General features: G+C 53.0%; 5 protein-coding genes across 5 annotated transcripts; 2 read left to right on the plus strand and 3 right to left on the minus strand.

Annotated features, from left to right (window-relative positions):
* Positions 1–205: 205 nt before the first annotated feature.
* Positions 206–1,635, minus strand: EJ05DRAFT_443381 (acid protease; the record flags this gene model as incomplete). The annotated part of the gene is made up of 4 exons (XM_033742082.1): positions 206–591; positions 758–1,030; positions 1,087–1,370; positions 1,448–1,635. The coding sequence occupies 4 exons, from the start codon at positions 1,633–1,635 to the stop codon at positions 206–208; spliced, it is 1,131 nt and encodes a 376-aa protein (XP_033596829.1).
* Positions 1,636–2,706: 1,071 nt separating this feature from the next.
* EJ05DRAFT_139677 (ATP-dependent RNA helicase DHX8) lies at positions 2,707–6,643 on the minus strand. The gene has a single exon (XM_033739220.1). The coding sequence runs from the start codon at positions 6,440–6,442 to the stop codon at positions 2,804–2,806; it is 3,639 nt and encodes a 1,212-aa protein (XP_033596830.1). The 5' UTR covers positions 6,443–6,643; the 3' UTR covers positions 2,707–2,803.
* Positions 6,644–7,136: 493 nt separating this feature from the next.
* Positions 7,137–10,007, plus strand: EJ05DRAFT_139701 (uncharacterized protein). Its single transcript, XM_033739221.1, has 3 exons — positions 7,137–7,430; positions 7,478–7,590; positions 7,638–10,007. The coding sequence occupies exons 1-3, from the start codon at positions 7,321–7,323 to the stop codon at positions 9,824–9,826; spliced, it is 2,412 nt and encodes an 803-aa protein (XP_033596831.1). The 5' UTR covers positions 7,137–7,320; the 3' UTR covers positions 9,827–10,007.
* A 264-nt stretch (positions 10,008–10,271) lies between these two features.
* Positions 10,272–12,241, minus strand: EJ05DRAFT_468783 (serine/threonine-protein phosphatase PP2A catalytic subunit). Its single transcript, XM_033742885.1, has 5 exons — positions 11,819–12,241; positions 11,705–11,746; positions 11,547–11,652; positions 10,890–11,496; positions 10,272–10,836 (listed from the first exon to the last, which is right to left on the minus strand). Exons 1-5 carry the CDS (start codon positions 11,975–11,977, stop codon positions 10,764–10,766), a joined length of 987 nt encoding a protein of 328 aa, XP_033596832.1. The 5' UTR covers positions 11,978–12,241; the 3' UTR covers positions 10,272–10,763.
* Positions 12,242–12,704: 463 nt separating this feature from the next.
* On the plus strand, positions 12,705–15,960 carry EJ05DRAFT_139724 (MCM-domain-containing protein). Its single transcript, XM_033739222.1, has 3 exons — positions 12,705–13,151; positions 13,206–15,684; positions 15,746–15,960. Exons 1-3 carry the CDS (start codon positions 12,859–12,861, stop codon positions 15,863–15,865), a joined length of 2,892 nt encoding a protein of 963 aa, XP_033596833.1. The 5' UTR covers positions 12,705–12,858; the 3' UTR covers positions 15,866–15,960.
* The last annotated feature ends 352 nt before the right edge of the window (positions 15,961–16,312 follow it).

Consider the following 16,312-nt stretch of genomic DNA (forward strand, 5'->3'; position numbering starts at 1 on the left):
TATGACGCGACGACGCCCAACCCTTCCCCCCCCCTCGATCCTCTCTAGATAACTACACACATCCATACACCCATCCCCCTCCTCCCTCCCCTCTATCCTCATTCCCATATCCCCCAATTCCCCCCTCCACCCTTCCCCTTTCTCCTTCTCCCCATCTCCCCCCCTTTACCCATCACCCTCTTAATTCCCCACCCCCTCACTCCCCTCAAACCCCCTTCCCCACAACCCCCACCCTCTCCCCAACCCCATCAAAAACAACAACCACCCTCCGCAACAACACATCCCCAAAAACCTGCACCCCCGCACCACCATTCCCCTGCACCCCGCCAAAACACGTCGTGTTCGCCTCGTCTACCGGTGCGAACGTCATCGCGTCGCCTGGGATTTCGGCCATGAATGTTGTAGCCGTGGTATTTGTGCTATCTGTGTTCGTAGTCCCGGGCCCAAGCGCGATGGAGAAAGAAGGTAGGGGAGAGGTGGCGCAGGGATAGACGTAGCCGCCGGCGGTGGAGTCGAGGGTGGCGCCCGGGACGGCGGCGTAGTATGTTGCTGCTGTGGAGGGGGTGGTGAGGAGGAGGGTTGTGCCTGTGTCTTTTTGTCGTGGGGTTTAGTATCGCCTCGTACACGTCTGTCTTTGCAAGGGGGTCGTGGAAAGGGGCTGGGGTAGGCATGCAAACGCTCACTCGGCTGAGCCGACAAAACACACAAAGCGCACCACGAAAACACAAGAAGAAACCCAAGAAAAAAGAAAACCCACCAAGAATCGCCGGCCCCGCATCCGGCGCAACCATGACCTTGCCATCTACCGCAAAGCTCCCACTCTCAATCTGCCAGAACCCCGCGCTGCTGTCGACGGGCAGCCAGACGAGCTCGGCGCCGGGCGGGTCAAAGCGCGACCTATCGATGCGGCCGAACTCGTACGTGCCGCTGGCGTCGTCGGTCAGGTCGGCGGTGAAAACCGGCTCGTCGAGGTGCGGGAGGAGGTTTTCGAAAAAGGTCTTTTGTGGGGTGGGGGTTTGGTTTGTTGAGACTGGGTCTTCGGGTTAGTGTGTCTGTATGGAAAAGGGGAGGGGAGGAAGGGCACACCAGTATTGAGCTTCCCAAACGCCAGCCCGACGAGCCCGTCGGTATTCACGGACTGGACAAACGACTGCGACACGGCTGTTGCGAGCTCGACGGCTTGCTCTGTGACGGTCGCGCCGCCGATGTCGACCGTGTCGGTGCCTACGAGCCCTGCGGCACCGCTTCCGTCGCCGTACTGCACGAGGAAGCTTGCGTCCTGCATGGGCGTGAAGGTCGGGCTTTTCTTGGGGTTGAAGGCGGCGTGGGCGCCGATGGCTTGTCGGGGGAGCAGGGTGCTGAAGACCCAGCTTTTCAGGACTGTCAGTGTGGGATCGTGTATGTGTGTGTGTGTGTGTGTGCATGGACATGGACATGGACGGCTTACAGGTCGGACGAGCCCGTGTCGAAGTCGAGGTTGAACTGCTGCCCGCCGATGGTGACGGGGGATAGGAACAGCGCTGCGTTGTCCTCGGGACTCGCTGCTACCTCTCCGTTCTCCGTCCCGTTGGCGGCGGCGGCGGATGTGCTGTTGCTAGCGTTTGCCCAGCCGTATTTCCGGAATGCCTTTTCCATTGCTGCCTTGCCGTTGCGTCGCTTGCCTAGCATCTTCGGGTTGAGCTGGCGGGGGACCTTGAACGAGCGTTTCGAGACTGTCGACGGCCTCACGCTCACGGGGGCGGGAGCAGCGAGGCAGAGCGCCACCAGGGCGGCGAGGAGAATGAATGACTTTACTGAATGCATGGCCTACGGCTGTCCTGCAGCGAGAGTGACTCCCAAGAATGGGACTAGATAGATAAAACAGCAAAAGCACACGGAAAGTATCGACAAGAATAGAGGCCTAGGCACAGCCTGACAGACCCAAAAGAATGAAGATAGAGTAAACAAAGCCCAAAGCCGCAGATGCAGAACGGTATTTATCAAAAGGAAAGAAATCAGCAGCATACAAGATATCCTTCCATGGCAGACATCGTCCTGTGCTCGCAGTACGCACGCAACACTTCAACTTAGCCGCTCAGCACTCCTCCATCTCCCCAGAAAAGGTGGACAATACGCACGCCACGAGTAGCAAGACGTCGCATATAGAGACATCTCATGGATTGTCCGACAGCCACGCGTGGAGTCAGGAGTCCGATCAAGCAATCCGGCCGAGCAACGGCTACGCCCCCACAGGCTGCCGTTGGTTCAAGATCGAGCATCGACACACACCACTGGCAATCTCGATCTAGAGTAGTCAGCCTTAGTCATGCCCATCTACGTTGGCGTGCGACAGTACGCGCAAGACAGAGCCATGTTTCATGCTTGGTGGTTGAGACAAGACCTCTGTGGAGACGGGGCGTCGCGGTTAAGCTTTTCGGTTCAGATCCGAAGCTTGAAATCCCCCGCTCGGACTGCTGATTGGTCCGTCTGGTCTCGGCATGAATGTTGGCGACTGTTCCAGAAACGATTCGTAGCGCTTCCTGCTGTGTGTTTGGTATCTCTCTGTCCGTCCCGCATGGTTGGTTGGGCAGATCGGGTGCTACCAGAGTGCTTGGTGAGGAACGGGTAGGATGTCAACATCAGGGTCTTTCTACTGACCAGTATATCGAGACCGAGGGCGTGAGATCACGAGTCGAGGCAAGGCACTTGACGTCTCAGACTGCAGATATGATGACGACAGTCTTCGACGCACTCAGGACAAGCAGTCCCCAAGCTAGAACAAATATATACACGAGTCCGTATTGATACATCATCATCATCATCATCATCCCCACGTCCCACCGCCGCCTCTGCCCTGTTTCTTCTGCGCCGAGAGCCTCCAGTCGTCCTCGCCCGCGAACCGGTTGTGCAGCGGCTGGATACGCTCCGCTTTCTTGCGCTGGCTCAGCCGGTCCGTCCCTGCCACCTTGAAAAAGGTAGGTGCAGCTTCCACGAGCCACTTGGGCTCGATCGCGGTGACGTTGTGCATGTATTCCTTTGTCGTCTCGACGAGGCTGTGGTAGATGACATGTTCCGTGGGCTTCCCGAACAGCGCCGACGAGGGATGCAGGTAGACTGGCGTGCCTTCGACCAGAGTCTTGTAGCCCTCTGTCGGGTCCTTGCGAGCACTGTTGCGGAAGAAGCCTCCGCAAAGCGCCTGGCGCACCTTCATCGTGTTTCGGCCGCAGGACACGACCTGTCGAGAGTGGCGCTGCAGGATCTGCACGAGCTGCTGTCTCACTTCCTGCGCCCGTTTCATCGACCGCGGCTGGATAAAGTTTTCGAAGCACCAAGGCGTCGAGTATCGACTGTTCTTCCACGCATTGTAGACGTTCAACAACGTCAGATGGTCGCCATGTGGATCGTGGAATTTGGCCTTCTTCTGATCCGCCTGCTGCTGCTTGTCCTTTGGTCGATGAAACACTGTCTGAATCGAAAGCATGGACACTATCGTTAGCATCTCGTCTGAGCATTGCATGTCCACAGAAGTAATCAGACCCTTGGCTAGGGACGGCTCCATGGGGTAATCGGCCATCTGGCGCCCCAGTCTTGTAAGCAGGCCTTCGTCGTCCAAGGCCGAAAGCGCATATAGCTCCTCGAGTGCAGTCAGCATAGTGTTCGTCGGAGGTGGGTCCATAAAGTCAAAGTGGAGGAGGTCATTGATTCCCATAGCTTTGAGCATAAGGATGGTGTTTGAAAGATTCTGCCGCTGGATCTCTGGAATAGTGGTGGGCAGCATCTCAGACTGGAAAGCTGCTTCTGTGTACAGACGGAAACATTTACCCGGGCCCGTCCTGCCTGCGCGGCCAGCTCTTTGTTTCGCCTGGGCCTGGGATATGGGCGTCACTTGCAGTCGGTCCATCCCAAGCTTGGCATCATATGCCATCTGCTTGACGAACCCTGGGTCCACGACATAGTAGATGCCGTCGATGGTAATGGAGGTTTCGGCAATATTCGTGGCGATGACCACCTTTCTCGACCCTGGTGGAGCAGGCTCGAAGATGCGACTGGCGATTTCGCTTGGCAACGCACCGTAAATGGGCAGAATCATCAACTCCGGCACACTGGGTCCGAGGGCTTTCATTCGCTCGTGGAGAATTTCGCACGATGTGTCAATTTCTTCTTTGCCAGTCAGGAACAGCAGTATGTCGCCCATGGGCTCGGTGAGATGAATCTGCATCACCGTCGTAAGTGCTGCATCCAGGTAATCCGACTCCGGCTCTCTAGAATACATAATTTCAACCGGGAACGTCCGACCTGGGATGGAGAAAATAGGGCATTTGTTGAAGTATTCGGAAAACTTGTCTGCGTCTAGGGTGGCAGAGGTGATAATTACTTTCAGGTCCGGGCGGCGTTTCAATGTCTTCTTCAGAAGTCCAAACAGCACATCTGTGGCGATTGTACGCTCGTGAGCTTCGTCAAGCATGATGACGGAGTACCGGTGCAGGAAAGGATCCAACAGAATCTCACGCTGCAAGATACCGTCTGTCATGTATTTAATCTTTGTCTCCGGACCCGTCATATCCTCAAATCGGATAGTGTAACCAACTTCTTGCCCAAGCTTACAGCCAACCTCCTCAGACACTCTTTGGGCAACCGACATGGCTGCCACACGTCGAGGCTGTGTGCAGCCAATCATGCCTTCATTCGCATGTCCATCTTCAGCCAGATACTGCGTCAGCTGTGTTGTCTTCCCCGATCCAGTGTCTCCAACAACAATCAGAAGCTGATGCTGACGCACGGCATCAAGCAGCTGCTTGCGGAACTTGTAGACTGGCAGGCTCTTTCTTTGTTGGTCGATAGACATATTCGTGCGTTTGCCAAAGGATTGGTCTTTGCCTTGTTCAATGCGCTTCCATTCTGGAACAGGAGCACTGGCAGCATTGGCTCTGGCATTCCGCAAGTCGCTCGCAAATTTCTTCTGATCCGGTCCAGCCATGGGATCGTTCCACTGGGCGGAGAGATCTACCTTGCTTGCCTCTTGCGATGCCTTGTCTCTTGCTTCTTGCTGCCGCAGTTCACGGCGGTCACGGGCCAGTACATCTCCGGACATTGCGGCTCTGTTCAATGAACCATCAGGGGCCTTGATGACTCTGATGGGCGACAGTTCAAGCGATTGCTTGGTCTGCCCAGCAAGAAATGGAGGCTCATCCTCGCGAACTTCAATATCGATATCCTCTTCTTGTTCAATCTCTCCATTCTCATCAAGGTTTTCGTCCTGTATAGCATCAAGATCAGGGTAGTCCTCCCTTTTGACTGCACCCGAGGCAATCAATTGTCGAATCTCCCATCGCTCTGGTGATGTGAGTCGTTTCCGGGTTCTCTGTTGTCTTGACATTTGCGTGCCTTCAATCACCGGAACGTTCGATTCAAAGCCCCCATACCGGCTGTCCCCATTCAACCCATTCGATCCAACTCCCACTCCTTCCATGTTGGCACCGGACGCTATTCGTTTCTGAGGCGTCAAGTCGTGTCCACTGACCTGGTCCACTTCCTTCATGGAGAGACTGATGCGATTGTTCTCCATCTTGATGACCTTGACTTTCACTTCTTGTCCACGCGAGACGATATCGGACGGGTGATTTACTCGAGCACCGTCAATCATCTGCGAAACGTGCACTAAGCCGTCTACTCTTCCCTTGACGCCCAGTACGTTGACAAATGCGCCAAAGTCCTTCAGCCCGGTGACTGTCCCGTTGTAGATCTTGAACATGATGGGCGACTCATCGATCTCCGGAGTCGGGGGTCTCACGAGTACCTCCGAGTCGGTCGAAGAGCGGCGTCGCCTCCTTGGTTTTCTAGTGTCCTTGCTCTTGACTTTTCTTGTGCGGCCAAACTCATCTTCAAATAGATAATCGTCATTGCGGTCGACACGTCGCTTGTGGCGAGCTGGGCTGCGTGACGGTGACCGCGATCTTGATCGGGAACGCGATCTGAAAGAGCGCTTGCGGGACTGGTCCGAGGTGACGGGAGGTTTAGCCTTCCCTGCGAGGCCCTCAAGCATAGCAAACGTGTCATCCAGTTCACCAAGCTTGACGTCTTCTTCTAGGTCTTCCTTGCTCGTAACCTCAAACTCCAGCTCCTTATCCGGCAGCGCTAAGCCTTTGAACACTCTTGCCTTCCTGTCCCTTTCGTTTTCTGGTTCCTTTTCTGTAGCCTGGGTTTTGGGATCCGAACTGTTCTTGCGTTTGTATTTCGGATGCATCGTCAGCACCAGGCGATCCACGCTCTCCACGAGACTTTGTGGAAACTCTGCGCCCATCTCCTCCAGTTTTGACTTGAACTCGGCAAGAGAACTGCATTTCGAATGCTGATCTATAACGAACTCAGCAAGTGTCTTGTCGCTAATGCCCAAGTGATTTTGTAGTTCAGAGGCGACTTTGGAGACTAGAGACAGGGCCTCGAGGGCTTCGATGTCATCCATCCTGGCGCGAGTGTGTCGTCGTTGTAGGATTGATCGCGCGATTCAGGGTCCTGGCTTGGATGTCCGTAGCTTGGAAAAAAATTCTACGACAGGGTAGACTGATGGGACAGCATGCTCTCAACCGCCCAAATGAGGCCAACTATGGCCGAAGAAGCCGGAAGTGTAGAAGGCGACTGAAGTATGGATGTGTATTGGAGTAGTAGCCTTCCCGACACGTGATGGTGTCGCTGTTAGAATTGCCAGATGCCTTACCGCCCGATAAGTGGGTCTCCGTCTGGCATTCCGAATGGAGCTGCGAGAGAGCGACGACCACAACAGTGAATTGCTTCCAAAACGAATCGAACTCTCGCACACCAACTGAACCATATAACGATCCCCAAGCGACCTACTTCTTGAGTCTCAGCCGATTGCCTCTATTCAATATCTCACCTTCGCCCATCACCTCCACCATTGGTTTGCCCGCACTACCTCTCAAGCTCACACAAATCGCCATCAGGCCGTCAGGGTAAGATAAGAGTCCGGCATACTTTCGTCGGGGGCAGACTTGGATCAATCAAGTACTATCTCGGTACGCAGGCACTGTATTCACCCCTCTTAAGCCGCCAAACAGCACTTGGTCGAATCGAAGCTTGCGCTACGTCACGCTCTCAACACCTCTCAACACCGCGTCCCAAGTTCGGCCTAACTGGAAGTGACTCCTTCGCTCTATTCTCACCTGTCATTGGATATCATTCATTGCAGTATACCAATTCATCACAAAGCCGCCAGAGAAACATTACCGTCACAGTATCCCAAGTTACATATCTACCCGACCTATATACGCCATTCTTCTACAATTTTCTCGTCACTTCTCCACAGAGTATACATGCACACGAACCATGGACAGCAAACCTGTTATAAGATATACAGTAGATCAGCTACAGCACCTCCGGAACTCTCCGCTTGTTCGCAAGCCGGACAAGCTTCCTTCTATCGAGCAATGGATGGAGTAAGAAACGTTGTCGCGCACGTATACATTTCCACTAACGAATACAGGAATCAAGGTGACCAGAACCATCGCAAGAGCCGCCCTTCAACCTCTACCGCAGATCATGAAAACCAACGTCCCTCGATCCTGTCCACACGCCAGTTCGCGCGTTCAAGCGCAGGTATGAAACCCACTCCTCGTATCTCGTGTTACACTAATGCAAAGAAGGCGAGGACATTGTCCTTGGTCCCCCCAAATTCGCGTTCACGTCGTCCTCGGCGGTCCGTATCGCTAAGCAATCCGAAACGGGTGAAAAATCATCTGCGCATGAAGAGGATGGAACCAACGCAGACCGTTATACTGGCCGAGAACGTTCGTTCAAGGATCGTGACAACGAGCGGCCGCGTGAGAAGCAGCCATACGCCAATGGCCGACGGGGGCCACGTGAAGATGTTGAGGGCTGGTCCGTCTTTCGCAAACAGAAAGTCCATGATCAAGATGAGCAAGAGCGCTCGCAACGACACCTTGGTAGAGATCGCGATAGAAACGAGCCAGATGATACTTATCCCCGAAAAAATGGCGCCGGAAGGGGTCGTTTCGAACAGCCATGGGGTCGTGAAGATACAGCGCAAAATAAAGACACAGACAATGGCAAATTCTCGTCCACCAAAAGCACCGGCTGGAGAGATCGTGAACGAGATCGTGACCGGGAACATATTCGAGACAAGCGTGATGACCGCGAGTGGAATAGAGGGCGAACTGACGATGACCCGGAGTGGATGGCCACTGACTCTGCTGGCGCTGAGAAGAAGCATGGCCACACACAAGAGGATTTCCAACGCTGGATGAAAGAAATGAAGAACAAGACATCCGGACGAGACGACGTAATGAATGCCCCCGAATCCGTTGAAAAACCGCTCGAAACATCCAAGCCCACAAAGACCTCTGTCCCTCCATCTCAGACTGCTGGCTCACTACCCCCTACCCAACTTTTTGAAGGAAGCACAGAAAAGCTATTCGGTATCTGGGGAGAATCTAAACAGACCAGCGCGAAAGACGCCGAGATTACTGCCGCCCCACGCGCAGCTGCAAACAAGTCGAAACCTTCAAGGTTTGCATCATTGTTCTCACCTCAGGAAGAGAAGCTCGGTGAAGAAGCTACCGTATCACAGGGAACTCCAATCGCTGCTGCGTCGGTGGAATTTGCCGACGACAAAGCAGGATTTCAACGCATTCTACAGATGCTAGGCAACACCACGGTGTCTCCCAGCCCGGTGCCCCCAAAGCCCCCTCTCAATGGAAACAGACATCGAGCTGGACTGGATGTGGCGAAACCAAACTTTCCACCGGGTTTGGAACAACCAGCCGTACGACACGTAAGTACTCGATCAAAGGAAGAACGAGATGCTATCTTGGATTCCATTATTCCGAAGAATAAGCAGTCGCCCTTTGGCATATCTTCGCCTTCTAACAACTCCCCATGGGACATCCCCCAACCGTCTACGAAGACTGAGTTCCGAGAAGCTCCTATAAACCAAGCACCTTCTCGCAACAGCACAAACCCAGAAACTGGAGGGTTCCAGCAGCCTCTCCTTAATAGACCAGCTGCACAGACTGACACGAGTAACCGCGAGTTCCTTCTCAATCTCATCAAACAGCCAAGCCGATCCACATCAGCACAGACTCCCCAGAATGATCCTGGTCATTTGGTTCATGACAACAATTCACTGTTCCATGGCGAGAGGGGCACGAATCTTCAGATGCCGAAGGCCAGAGGACCCAATGCGGGCTTCTTTGACATGAACGACAGCGATATGCTTCGTCGATCTGCAGAGCTGACTCAACACGAGCAGCCTCGGAAGCCAGCACCGCGTCAACCTCCAGGCCTGTATGACGACCCTCCAATGTCCGCGGTTTCTCAAAGACGAAACACCAATGACAATCCGCCACGGCTACAAATGAGCAATATGGGTATCCCACAGCAGGCAGAACCTTATTGGATGAAGAATCAAGGCATACAGTCACCGCAAGATCGCATTCCTCCACCTCCCGGATTTGGCAATCGTATGCACCAGCAGCAACCTGGTGGTCCTTCATTTCCCCCGCACATGCAGTTTCAGGGCAACAATGCACCCCCAATGGGCCCACCTCCGGGCTTGAATCAGGGTTTGCCTCGTAGCATGTACCAAAGACAAGAGCCAATGGGACCACCACCTGGATTTTTCCCTCCTGGTCCCAACGGTCCCCCAGGACCTGGACTCGGAGGCCCACCACCAGGCTTTCCTCACATGAGCATGCACCAGGACATGATGGGTGTTCCGCGACGACATGCGGGCGGCCCTGGTAACTTTGACATGTTTAACGAGATGCATCCTGGTCGCGGCAGGGGCGGACCACCAGGACCACCATACATGTGATTCGCAAGGTCAACATCTCAACGTCGTCCGATTCCCGACACGGAAACATCAATGCGTCTGATGTAGTACATACTTCTCCATGTTTTCCCTGGTCCTTTCTGGCGTTCTTTCGAGCAGTCCTGCACTACGAACAGCGAGGCGTTCCACTGTTAACGGTATCATTCATCATCATCCTCATCACCAATCACTTTCGGGTGCAGTCGAGATTTTCATTGCAGTGTGTGCTTTTGGGGAGCATGGTTTCCTTTTTTGGTCTTCTGGTTTGCCACTCTCGCGTAGCTAACCCTGCAACGGCGCGCGTATCGGTTGGCCTGGATCTACGACACGTCCCCAAATGGATACTAACGCTTCTTCTGTCTTCATTATGCTCGTGGCGGCACACTGGGAAGCGACGAAAGAGGCAAGACGACGGTTTTCGTTTCCTCTGGCTCTGTCAGGAAATTTGAAGGGGTGGTGAATGCTCCAGGCAGGGGTGATGCGGGAAGACATGATGGGGAGAGGGGGGGAAAACCTGGTCGGCAGATGGTGGGTGGGCAGCTATCACTATAACGTCTGGAGCCTGAGTCGTTCGTCCCTTTTAGGGCGCGGCTCAAGCACGAGATGAAGAAATAAGAACTCTGTGTAGACAAAAGTGTCAAATGACAATATGTATAGAGTTCATGCCATCTCTGCATTTAGTTTGTTGCCATCCTATGTACGCACTACCGCGTCTTACATTCGGTCCGTCAACCTCACGCGTGTCTGCATTACTCGAGCGCGGATGGGCTCCAGCAGACTCAAGCAGGCTCCAGCGACTCACGCGTGCATAGAGTATATAGATACGAGCTAACTCACTAACTCACTTTGTGCACAGGATAGCGGATAGCATTATATGTAGTCTACCTATCCCATGCAACGCGAAACTCCAGCTTCGTTAACATGCAATTTTCATGCCCATCTATAGGAAGTAATCAGGCGTCCTACGTGAAACCATCGGCTCGCCAGCACGCGGGCATGGGTCAAATTGTAAGCTGTGCCGCTGTTAGAACTGGTGTCGAGAAGAAAGCTTGCATGTCCGACTTACAAGGTGTATTTGAGGTGTTCGTCAATTTCCATGATTGCAGCCTGGTTACCACAGCGATAGCAGTAATTTGGCGCAGAGAAGATGGTCACCACGTTGCGATCTTGTGACCAGTTGTAGCCCTCCATAACCAATTGATGGGCTCTTGCCACGAGTGTCAGGCCGTTATTGTGGTTAAAGGCCTCTGAAATGTCTTGGCCGAAGGTATACCCAGCTCCACGGGGCGATATTCCCCATCCACAGCGATCGTCTGGGTCGGACCAAAGCAGATCGCACATAGGACCCTCATGGGGCACTTCTTGTATTCTGTCTAGCGCACGAATGTTGTCGAGCGTATCGATGCTTGGGGAGAGACCACCGTGGAGACAGAAGATCTGGTTATCGATCAAGGCGGTCAGGGGCAGGTAGTCGAACAGATCTGTGAAGCACTTCCAGACGTTGGCATTCCCATATTTTCGAAGACACTCATCGTAGAAACCATAGACCTGCGTGATTTGACGGGATTCGTGGTTGCCACGGAGGATGGTAATTCTTTGCGGGTATCGAATTTTGAGAGCAACAAGTAGAGTGACCGTCTCAACAGAGAAGTAACCGCGATCAACGTAATCACCTAGGCAAGCGGTCAGCAATTAACGCATGGCAAAGGTCCGGATGCCATACCCATGAACAGGTAGTTGGTGTCTGGGTTTGGTCCGCCGATCTTGAACAGTTCCATCAAATCGTGGAATTGGCCATGAATGTCGCCGCAAACGGTTACAGGACATTTCTGCAATTCATGTGAGCTTCCACTGCGTATTGAAGCAGGCAAACAGACTTACCACCGGCTGAACATTCGACTCGTCTTGCAACACCTCTCTTGCCTGGCCACGCGACTCAGTTAGCTCTCAGATCTCTAGCAACGACTGTAATACGTAGGATAAGAGCATTATTACCTTGTCGCATAACCTCTGTACATCACTCTCCGCCAGCTGTTTGCAGCTCATAAGACTTTCAATCCACCCATCCAAGGTGGGAATGGACGCTGGCTCAGACGGAGCCGTGGGCATGGGCTCTGCCAGAGGCATCTTCACATCCTCCATATTTGTATCCATATTTGCGAGAAGCGAGTGTGAGTATCGGGAAGTATATGTTTCTACGAGTCCAACGTCTTCACGGATTATTGAAGTTCACAGCTGCGGAATGCGGGATGTATAATGACGTGTGGAGACGGCTGGAGGTGGCTCAGAGTTCGCTGTTTAGGAGGGGCAGGGGCACGGCGGTGCGAAACAAGCACAGAAAGCAGGTTGTGGAGAGAGTCGTGTCGGGTATCGTGAGTAGAGCGGTGTGGAGGAAAATAATGCTATCTCAGGTCGGCCCGCGCTTGTCGTGAGTGCGGTTGTTGGTGTTGTTCTTGCCCTGCGCACACACTGCCGACTGTAATCGCCAAAGCGAGTAACCCTGAGCTGACTAACGCTCGCCTGAGGCCTGAGGCAGCATTCAGCACAAGAGCGTGCGTGCCAACCAGCGTGACAATGGTCCGTTTCATGTGTTAAAAAAATATTCATGGTTGAAAGGTTCGATATATAATTAGATATCAACACAAATAATTGCCTAGATTCATACGATTTGACAAGCTCAGTGATAAATCGAAATTAAAACACTTAATTACTTTCAAGCCTAGCATTCTCTCTGATATTTGATATTGCCAATTATCAGCTGCTGAAAGCTTTCAGGAACAACTCGAGGCCCTGTATATCAACATATTGGTAGTGCATTCCTCTTTGATTTTCTGAAAAGATGCCCAGCTGTGAGTTTGAGAAGCGCTACTCCCAAATAGGGCTTAATTGATTTGACGCGTCCCCTCCTTACGCGCCAAAACCGCGACCGTCCGACGCGTCTCACGAATTTCACCCCACTCTCAAAAGCCCCCCTAGCCACTCTCTATTCGTCCTTCGCAACAACAACAACAACTTTTGCTGTACCGAGTCCAACAATGTCTTCCGTTGTCGATGCAGTCATCCATTCCGACGGTCCTCTCCCATCCAGCGACGGTCAGGCCGGTCGCCGGCGACGTAGCACAAATCGATCTTCTTCCAGGCCTCGGGGGCCTCCTTCAGAAAGCGCGGGCGCCAACAGTGATATTGATGGCTACGCTGAGGACGAAGTCGTCGGTGCGAGAGGTACTACTGGAAGAACATATACTGCAGGGCCTGATGCCGATATCCCAAGAGTAATCGATGTTACTGGAGAGGCCTTGTCGCAGCGGTTTGAGGAGTTCCTAGAAGCGTAAGAACTGCGAGGCATCATGGGTTTCTCTCTCCTAATAATATACCTCACTAGATACGCTGAAGACCCCTCTTCGTCCGGCGCACCAGCAAGCAGTATACAAACCGACAAATACTACGTCGCGCAAATACATGGGCTCAGAGTTTATAACCTTTCCACGCTCTATGTCGATTTCACACACCTTTTGAGGCACGAAGATGGCGTGGTTGCAGCTGCTATTGCTGATGAGTACTATCGTTTTCTGCCGTACATGGTACGCGCCTTGCACAGCTTGATTCAGAAATACGAGCCACAATACTTCAGAGAGCATCGGCAACCTGCGTCGAATTCTTCTGCTACCAATGGATCCGTCGCTGGGAGCATGAGTAGCCAGAACGATTCTACAGCGGACAAGACGCCGAATCAACAGACTGACAAGATCTTCACCCTTGCCTTCTACAACCTCCCTCTCGTGTCGCGCGTGCGACAGCTACGAACAACATCGATCGGTAGACTGCTCTCCATATCTGGAACCGTTACTCGTACATCGGAAGTACGACCTGAACTGTCTCAGGCTACCTTTATTTGTGAGGTCTGCAATACCATAGTTCCAAATATCGAACAGACCTTCAAATATACCGAGCCTACACAATGTCCAAACCGCACTTGTGGTAATCGTCAGATGTGGCGACTGGATATACGGCAGAGTACTTTCGTGGATTGGCAGAAAGTGCGTATCCAAGAGAACAGCTCCGAGATCCCTACCGGTAGCATGCCTCGCACAATGGATGTCATTCTGCGCGGTGAAATGGTCGACAGAGCCAAAGCCGGAGAGAAATGCATATTCACAGGAACAGTTATAGTGATTCCCGATGTGAGTCAGTTCCGGGTACCCGGAGTACGGCCACAGGCAGTAAGAGACGTAGGGAATGGATCTCGAGGTGGCGATGCAGGAGGAAGTGGTGTGAGCGGACTGAAAGATCTTGGTGTCCGAGACTTGACCTACCGCATGTCCTTCCTGGCTTGCATGGTCACGCCAGATACCTCTACACCAGGTCAATCTGCCCAGCAACATCTGAATGGGCAAGCTGGAAACATTCTAGCCTCGCTCAACCAGATTGCGCCTCTTGAGACCACTGCTACAGGTGAAGAAGCTCAATCCGAGTATCTTTCAACGTTGTCCCCCGCCGAAATCGAAGACTTGCGACAGATGGTTCATCAGCCAAACATTTTCATGAGACTTGTGGATTCCATCGCTCCGATGGTGTATGGCCACCAGGTTATCAAGAAGGGGCTCCTGCTGCAACTCATGGGTGGCGTAAGCAAAGTCACACCTGAGGGTATGGCACTCAGAGGAGACATCAACATCTGTGTCGTTGGTGACCCAAGTACAAGCAAGTCGCAATTCTTGAAGTACATCTGCTCTTTCCTGCCTCGTGCCGTCTACACCTCTGGCAAGGCATCGTCTGCGGCCGGTCTGACCGCAGCCGTTGTGAAGGACGAGGAGACTGGCGAATTCACAATCGAAGCTGGAGCCCTGATGCTTGCAGACAATGGCATCTGTGCCATTGACGAATTTGACAAGATGGATATCTCAGATCAAGTCGCAATCCACGAAGCCATGGAACAGCAAACCATCTCCATCAACAAAGCCGGAATCCAGGCAACGCTCAATGCTCGCACATCGATTTTGGCTGCCGCAAACCCGGTTGGGGGCCGCTACAATCGTAAGACGACTCTGCGCGCCAATGTCAACATGAGTGCGCCCATCATGTCTCGTTTCGATCTCTTCTTCGTCGTTCTTGACGAATGCGAAGAGAGTGTTGACCGTCACTTGGCCGAACACATCGTAAATATCCATCGTCTGCGCGACGATGCCGTGCAACCACAGTTCAGCACCGCCCAGCTGCAGCGTTATATCCGCTTTGCGCGAACATTCAAGCCTGAATTCACACCGGAAGCGAAGCAGACTCTGGTCGAGAAATATAAAGAGCTTCGTGCCGACGATGCCCAGGGCGGCATTGGCCGTAACAGCTACCGCATCACAGTCCGCCAGCTTGAGAGTATGATTCGTCTCAGCGAAGCCATCGCTAAAGCTACCTGTGTGAGTGAGGTGACGCCTGAATTCGTACGCGAGGCATACAATCTCCTGCGCCAAAGTATTATTTCGGTCGAGAAGGACGACGTCGAGGTCGAAGACGACGAGGATGCTGAGCAGGCAGGGAATGCTAATGCTGATGGAGACACGCCCATGGCTGAGGACGAGGACGAAGATATGGACGAGGCAGGGCCTGCAAGGAGAGAGCCAAGTGCCACACCTGCTAGAGATGCAGGGGCCAAGGAGAAGACGAAGATCACTTACGACAAGTACATGTCTATTCACAACTTCATGGTACGCAAAGTCAACGAGGATCAACGAGAAGCGGAAGATGGTGTCGAGGAGGAGGACCTTCTGGTGTCGTACCTCGAGTCCAAAGAGCACGAGCTGGAGACGCAAGAAGATATGGAAACAGAACGGACGCTCGCAAAGAAGGTGGTGCGGAGGATGGTTAAGGTATGTTTGATTCTAGGGTCGATACCCTCATTTGAGAGGAGCAAGCTAACAGCTGGCGCAGGACAATATTCTTATGCGCATCCGTGGCGAAGGACTAGCAGACGAGCAAGGCCAGGGTCTGGACATGGACGGCAAGATTGTCTATGTGCTGCATCCTAATTGCGCGGTCGATGATATGTAGCTGGGTCTATGAATAATGACGGTATAGCTGGGGGCATGGCGGTCGCAGGCTTAAAACGAGGCGGTGTTGAGGAGCCATGTTTGACCATCACTGCATTGTTTGGCGTTCAAGTCTACGATACCTTTTTCTAGAGTCGCAATAAGAAGTTTTCAGTTTGATTCTCTTTCTTTCTGCGTTGCTTTCGTCTGTATGTCCGCATACTCTACCAAGCTCCTGCACAAGTTGTACAAAACACCCTTTCATACCTTCCAGCACAGCTGGATCTCTCCTGGCAGTCGTCGCAATTCCACCATGGCGGGAGCCTCAGACTTCAGGGCATCTCTTGCCGTCGCCCGAACACACAAGGAAGTCGTTATCGAATGGAAGAACCCAACCAATATCTTCTCAACCGGTCCCCAAGTCCAGCATCCACTCTTGATCCATCCATCCATCATTACAAACCATTCC

This window comes from Pseudovirgaria hyperparasitica (assembly GCF_010093815.1).
Source record: "Pseudovirgaria hyperparasitica strain CBS 121739 unplaced genomic scaffold EJ05scaffold_16, whole genome shotgun sequence".
In the NCBI taxonomy this organism is placed as follows: Eukaryota; Fungi; Ascomycota; class Dothideomycetes; order Acrospermales; family Acrospermaceae; genus Pseudovirgaria; species Pseudovirgaria hyperparasitica.